Source organism: Fonticula alba (genome assembly GCF_000388065.1).
Source record: "Fonticula alba strain ATCC 38817 unplaced genomic scaffold supercont2.1, whole genome shotgun sequence".
In the NCBI taxonomy this organism is placed as follows: domain Eukaryota; order Rotosphaerida; family Fonticulaceae; genus Fonticula; species Fonticula alba.
In genome coordinates, this window is record NW_009242971.1 from 1,675,483 (window position 1) to 1,682,031 (window position 6,549).

Below are 6,549 nucleotides of genomic sequence, written 5' to 3' on the forward strand. Positions count from 1 at the left end.
GGCGGCGGCGGCGGCGGCGGCGGCGGCGGCGGCGGCGGCGGCGGATGGCGGCCAAGGGGGAGAATGTCAGCAAAGCCCGCAGAGGGAGGGCACGTGCCAAGAAGCGGGGCACGACAAAGCAGGGGGGGGGGAGAGGGACGAAGAGAACAGGGGGAAACAGAGAGAGAGAGAGAGAGGGAGGGAGAGAGGGGCAGAGAGAAAGGATGTGTCAACAGGAGTGGTACGCACGCTGGACGTGCTGTCTGTCTTGAAGCCGGAGAAAATGACAGAGCCGTGGCTGCCAGAGGACACCTCGATGCGGGTGTATACCCAAACGAAGAGAACCGTGGCTACGAATGTGTGGGACGAAAGGGCGGCCGGGGAAAGAGAGAGAGAGAGGGGGGGGGAGGGAGAGTCGACAATCAAGTTAAGGAGACACTACATCATGTGGAAAGGGAGGAGACAAACAGGCGGGCAGAGGGGCGAGGCAAATGGCTGCGCCAATAGGCAGGCAGATGTCCGGCGTCACTCGGACAAATGTAGGTCTGAGTGGGGCACGGAGGATGCAGACCAAGCAGGGGAAGAAAAAAAAACGAGGCAAGAGGAGGAGGCGGGCGGGGAAGAAGAGCACACAGGAAGGATATAGTCCACTGGCAAGGAAGATTCCGGTGTCCGAACGGAAGGACTCGGGGAAGAAGTGCGAGTAGGCCGCCGCGCCGATGGCCAATAGGCAGGTGATGATGCTGATGGCCATGCGGCGGTCGCCGCGCTGCAGCCAGCCGGCGGTCTCGCCAGAGGGGGACTTCTCCGAAAAGCCGTGGTACTTTTCGAGAAACTGCACACAAGGAGTAAAAGGCGTCAGTGCCAGGAAGAAACCGGCGGGGAGGAAGAGGGGCGGGCCGGGTGACGGACGTCGGCGATGAAAGTGTCCACGGCGGACTTCATGTCGTGCAGGGCATATGGCTCCACCTTCACAGGGGAAGCGTCTTCCGGCGTCGGGCCCAAGGTAAAGAAGCAGAAGCAGGGCGCAAAGGAGCGGTCAGTGTGGCAGCCCAAGCGAAAGGTCGAGAACAGCCAGCAGAGAGCGCGGAGGCAGGGATGTGCGCAGGCGGGCGTGGATGTGCGCAGGCGGGCGTGGATGTGCGCAGGCGGGCGTGGATGTGCGCAGGCGGGCATGTGTGGACATCCAAGCGGGCACATGCGCACGCAGGCAAATGTGCACACATGGATGCGAAGAGGCACACGCACCATAACCATCCCAGAAGTCGGTCATGGTGGAGGGAAGGGAATGGGTGGTTGCCTTCGTCGCGCTGGGAGGAAGAGCGAAGGCCCGGGAGAGTGGGGCAATGCTGGCAGGGAGGAGGGCGGCCACGGGCACAGGGGAGGCGGGGCAATGGAGCGGGGAGGGGCTGCTGAGCGGATCCGGCCTCCGCAGATGCCGGGGCTCCTCTTTTCCGGGCCCGACCCCCACACACCGGGCCGCGATCTCGGCCGGTGCTCCCGACCAAGCGAGGGGGGCCGACCAACGGGGGGGGGGGGGGGCCACAGACACAAATACAGGTACACAGGCACACACCCCAACGCGCGCCCGGGCCTGGGCCACCAAGGTCATCAGGCGGGGGGCGCGGCCCCCCCCCCCCCCCCCACAGACCGGGGGTCTCTCTCGGGAGCCTCTGATCGGCCATGAGACTATCCCCCGGCCAAAGGGGAGGGGGAGAGTCCGGGCGGACATGACGACCTCCCCGGCCTGCCGGCGTGTACGTAACAGGGGGGGGGGGGGACACGCAAATGCTAGCCGATGCTCGTCCACGCGATCGGCCTGGGCGCCCCCGTCCTACTGGGGGCGACACGCGCGGAGATGTTCGCGGACGGGCTGATACCCAGCGCCCCAAGAGAGCGAGTGCGAGGGAGAGACCCCGCGAGGGGGACCACACGCGCGGGCGCGTCTACAACAGGCAGACTATCCCGGCGCCCAAACGGGGGGGACGCCCTTGAAAGGTGTCCTTGGTAGACGATGGCGTGAAATCACGGCCCACGCCACACGCCCCTGGCCCGCCCCCGGCTGGCGACACATGGGGGGGGGGGGGGGGACTCCCCCAGAGATGGGCCCGTGAAGAGGCAGAAACGCCAGCCGGCGGTTTTCGCGCGCCGCGCACAGGCAAGGGCAGCACGCCGGGCCCCAGGGAACCCAAGCACCGGCCTTATGCACGCCGGCGCCGGCGCCCCCCTCCCCCGCCGTCCGCCCGGGTGTGAGAGGGGGCCAAGCTTGTACAGCCCCAAATCTCGGTCCGGGCGAAATGCCAATGCCGCACCGGGCGCCGCCCCAAAACGTTGGCATATGGGCGGCGAGCCGATCGGACCGAGCTGCATGTGCCCATCCTCGTCGCGGGCCTGCCCGGGCAGGCACATGCGTGGTGCCTGGCCGCCCGCGGGCTCTGGGGCAGATCGCGAGGTGCCCTGCCGGCGGGAAGCCCCCGGCAACCGGGCGAGCAATGGACACACCCTCCCCCCAGACCCCCCCCCCCCCCCCCCCGCTTTTGCCCCTCCCTCCGCGCCCCTCGCCGCCCTGCGCGTATTTTCGCTGTGCCTGTCACAACATCATGACCGTGCTCCTTGACTCCCCGCCGGTGGAGGGGCTCCCGGTGCCGGCGTCGATCACTGGTGAACTGGATCGCGAGCACTTCCGGCAGTTCATCCAGCAAACGCCCTTCGACCGGGCGGCGGTTCGCGCTTCGAGCGGAGATGCCGATCCTGATGCGCCTCCGACCGACGACCACACGGACATCCTGGAGGATGAGCCGGGCCATCTGGATGCGCAGGACTTCCGCCAGTCGGTGGACGATCCGGCCGTTGTGTCGGTCATCGTGCCGGTGCGCAATGCGGCCAGCTTCCTGGCCGAGGCCCTGGAATCGGTTCTTCAGCAGGACTACCTGGGACAGGTGGAGGTCTGTCTCTGGGATGACTCGAGCACTGTACGTGCGATCTTCGCGCGCGCGCACACACACACACATATATATATATATATATGTATGCATGCACACAGACACGCATGCACACCCCTGGCCAAGTGCCTGCTGCTGCTGCTGCTGCTATGGCTGCTGTGACTGTGTATTGCCGCACCCGGTATTGTGTCTCACCACTCCCCGTGTGCCTGTCTTTGGCCGGGTGCTGACACACACACACACACACACACACACACACAGGACGACTCCCTGGACATTGCCCGCTCATTTGTCGGGCGCTTCCATCAGCGCGGCTACCGGATGAAGATTGGTCGAGCTTTGGCCGGAGCCCCGGCTCGCGGGTGTGCGGCCACCATGAATCGCGCCATCGCTCGGCTGGCCACCGGGTGGCTGGTTCTCTTCCTGGATTCGGATGACATCATGCACCCGGCGCGGGTGACCCGGCAGGTGGCACTGGCCCGGCGCACCGGGCCGCGTGCGCTCCTGGGCAGCCGCTTTTCACGACACCCCTTCGGCAGTACCGGGCGCTACACCGCCTGGGCAAATGGCCTCTCTTCCGGTGTGTTTGTGTGCCGCCGACTTGCCTTTCCGGCCTCCTGCCAGTCAACTTACATCCATCTGACTGGGCTCGCTGCCTCCTCTTGCTGGGGCTCGGGGGGGGGGGGGACTCCGGGGACACTCCTGCCTCAGCGTCGCTTTACTTTGGGGCCATGGCCGAGTGCTCGATCATCAAGCCTACCTGGGCACTTTACCGGTCGCGGCTGCGGCACGTGGGCCTCTTCAATGAAAATGCCCCGGTTGGCATTCCGGAGGATTTGATGTGGCTATACCGCCACCTGCATGGAAGCATCGCCTCGGAGCCGGCAAATTTCAGGTGCACGGATGTTGATTCGGCATTCCGGCCTGATCGCTGTTCAGCGGGGGCTCTGGAGCCGGCGTGCGCCTGTTCCCTGGTGGCGGCCGATGACCGGGCCACCGGGCCGGGGCTTCTTTGCCGGGACCCAGCCCCGCTGACCCTGTACCGGCATCACCCGGGGGCCACCTCGCCGTCGGTATTGGAGCCCACCCTGATTCGAGTGCGCACGCAATTCCTCCAGTCGCTGGTCCTCCACCGAGAGGCCGGGACCGCGGACCCCGGCGCCGACGCCCTGTGGCTGGCTCTGGTCAACCAATACATGAGCACCCTGGTGCCTGTTCCGCCGCGCAAGGACCCCTCGCCCGCGGCCGTGGCCGCCGCCGGGGCCTACTCCCCCCGGCACTTCGATATGGCGCTGCGTGCTGCTCGGGAGGCCAGCGCGCCGACCGGTCCGGCCGTGGAGGCCATCCTCCGTGGGCATCCATCTCCCCTGCGTGTGATCATTTGGGGCGCCGGCGATGTGGGCAAGGCTCTTTGGCGCGAGCTGAGCCAACCTATGTGCCATCGGGTACGCGGGCCGGCGATCCATACATCCATCCACTTAGGCAGATGCCTTTTTTTTTTATTCATCCCCTTGTACAGTGATGCTGTTTGAACTGTAGCAGTCTCGAGATACGAACTAACGTTTGTGCTTTTGCCCCCTTGCGCCCTTCCTCCAACAAGATTGTCGGCTTTGCTGATGTCAAGCCCAGCCTTTTGGCCGTGGGCCGGAGCGACCCGGCCTATGGCTCACTGCCAGTAATCCACCCCTTGGCCCTGAAGGAGTTGCTCCGGGACACAACCGGCGCCTTGCCAGGCACCGGGGGACACCCGGAGCAGGTCGACGAACAGACAATCAAACAGGCCTCCCAGCAGGATGCGCCCGGTGAGCAGGCCGCTCCGTCTCTGGTGGCCGACATGGAGCAGCCCCCGACCAAGCGCCGCCGCTTGCGTCCCGCGAAGAAGTCCCCGCCCGGCATTCCCCCAGGCAGCGTGGACCTGGTGGTGCTGTGCGTCAAGCGCGGCCTCCCGGGGACGGGGAGTCTGCCTTCCCCTGGCCCCACTGGGCCAACCTCGGTTGACGAGATCGTCCAACACCTGGGCCTCGTCGAGGGGAAGAACCTCCTCTACTTTGTGGCGTAGCCGCCGCCGCCCCCCCCCCCCTTACCTCTCTCTGGGTCAGGCTCGGGCAAACGCGCGGCTGAGCATACACACACACACACACACACATACACGCATACACGCATACATACACACGCGCACAGCATGCGTACGCGCGTCCACCTACGAATGAGCGAGGATACAACCACACACAGCGGCTCTATATTGGTGGCTATGTATAGGGAGAGGGCGAGGGGCATGCATGCCCACCTTGGGAAAGAGGGGAGAGGAAGGGGGAGTATGGAAAAAGGGCGCATCATTCTGCCCCGGAAACGGGGCGATACCTCGACAAAAGGAGGGGGGGGGGGAGGCGCCCTCGCGCATTGATGATCACACTCGTCCACACTCGTCCACACGCACACGCACACGCACATGGCGGCACACATGGCACACACTCAGATGTCCGAATGCGTCTCGGGCTCGGTCGGGGGGAAATCTTCCTCCGGTGGCCAAATGAGGGTGCGCACATCGGTGATGGTGTTCATCTGTGCCGCGCAGCCAATGATAACTGAGTTCGGATGCGAGCCGATGATCGTGCGCTCGGGGTCAAGGCCAAACTTGTTGAAACACAGCAGGACCTCATGCCCGGAGCCCAAGGAGGAGGACGAGGACGAGGAAGAAGAGGAGGAGGCCGCGGCCGCGCTCGCGGCCATTTCGCTGGGAGCATCTGGTGCGTCGTGCTCGGCGCCGCCCTCGGCACGCGATGAAGAGGAGGAGCTCGAGCCACCCTTGCGGATGCTGGCCAGGAAGCGGGAACTCCGCAGGAAGCCGGAGGAAGAACTAGAGGCGCCGGCGCCTCCGGTACTCGTGGGGTCACTCCCGGCGACATTCGGGTCTTCGGCCTTGGCCAAGGATCCCAGGGAGCCAAGCCCAACGGCCGTCGGCACCGCATGGAGGATGGCCCCGCAGAGGATCAACGCCCGGGCCAGAGCCTCGGCCTGGCGCAGGGGGATCGGACGACCGAAGGAGGCTGGCGAGCCGGCCGGCGCATCGGCGGCCGGCGGCGCACCAAACTGCCGCAGCCACTGGACAAGCTCCTTCGCCCGGAAGACATACTCGTAGGTCGAAGAGGAGGCAGTCCCATTCGAATCGCCGGAGGAAGCCCCGGAACCACCGCCCCCGAGCAGGTGGTTCACCTTGGCCGCGGTGGATCGGACAATGCTTCGCCCGGAGGAGGGCTTCTTGAAACGGGCATGGACCTTGAGACCACCGCCGCGGGCTCCGGCCGGCAGGCCAGCCCCCCGGGGGAGGGCATTGGTCACGCCATTGTCGCGCAGGCGGTTCAGCAGTTCCAGCAGATCGACGGACTCCTCATCGACCACAGACAGGCTCATGCTGTCCAGCAGGGCATGTGAAGGGATCAGTTTCAGGATCGACGGATAGGCCACAATGTGCGCCGCCGAGGATGGTGAGGTCGGCGCAATCTGCACGTGAGCCAGCGACCGGACGATCTGAGTCGCTTCGCGCGTGGTGATGTCACCGAAGACGAGGTTCGAAGTGTCACCATCAAACTCGAAGCTGAGATGAAAGGGGGGGGGGGGGGGGGGGCGG

General features: G+C 65.7%; 3 protein-coding genes across 3 annotated transcripts in view; 1 reads left to right on the forward strand and 2 right to left on the reverse strand.

Annotated features, from left to right (window-relative positions):
* H696_00374 (hypothetical protein) overlaps positions 1 to 1,383 on the reverse strand; it is a 1,951-nt gene extending 568 nt beyond the window's left edge. Inside the window, exons 1-4 of the mRNA XM_009494221.1 lie at positions 1,228 to 1,383; positions 892 to 965; positions 624 to 814; positions 229 to 337 (exon numbers count right to left, since the gene is read on the reverse strand). Coding sequence (XP_009492496.1) covers positions 229 to 337; positions 624 to 814; positions 892 to 965; positions 1,228 to 1,252 — 399 coding nt within the window. The 5' untranslated portion in view covers positions 1,253 to 1,383. The remainder of the gene's footprint in view (positions 1 to 228; positions 338 to 623; positions 815 to 891; positions 966 to 1,227) is intronic.
* A 1,120-nt stretch (positions 1,384 to 2,503) lies between these two features.
* H696_00375 (hypothetical protein) lies at positions 2,504 to 5,065 on the forward strand. The gene is made up of 4 exons (XM_009494222.1): positions 2,504 to 2,951; positions 3,183 to 3,501; positions 3,633 to 4,366; positions 4,522 to 5,065. Exons 1-4 carry the CDS (start codon positions 2,580 to 2,582, stop codon positions 4,978 to 4,980), a joined length of 1,884 nt encoding a protein of 627 aa, XP_009492497.1. The 5' UTR covers positions 2,504 to 2,579; the 3' UTR covers positions 4,981 to 5,065.
* A 68-nt stretch (positions 5,066 to 5,133) lies between these two features.
* The window catches only part of H696_00376 (hypothetical protein), a 6,801-nt gene continuing 5,385 nt past the window's right edge, over positions 5,134 to 6,549 (reverse strand). Inside the window, exon 9 of the mRNA XM_009494223.1 lies at positions 5,134 to 6,516. Coding sequence (XP_009492498.1) covers positions 5,394 to 6,516 — 1,123 coding nt within the window. The 3' untranslated portion in view covers positions 5,134 to 5,393. The remainder of the gene's footprint in view (positions 6,517 to 6,549) is intronic.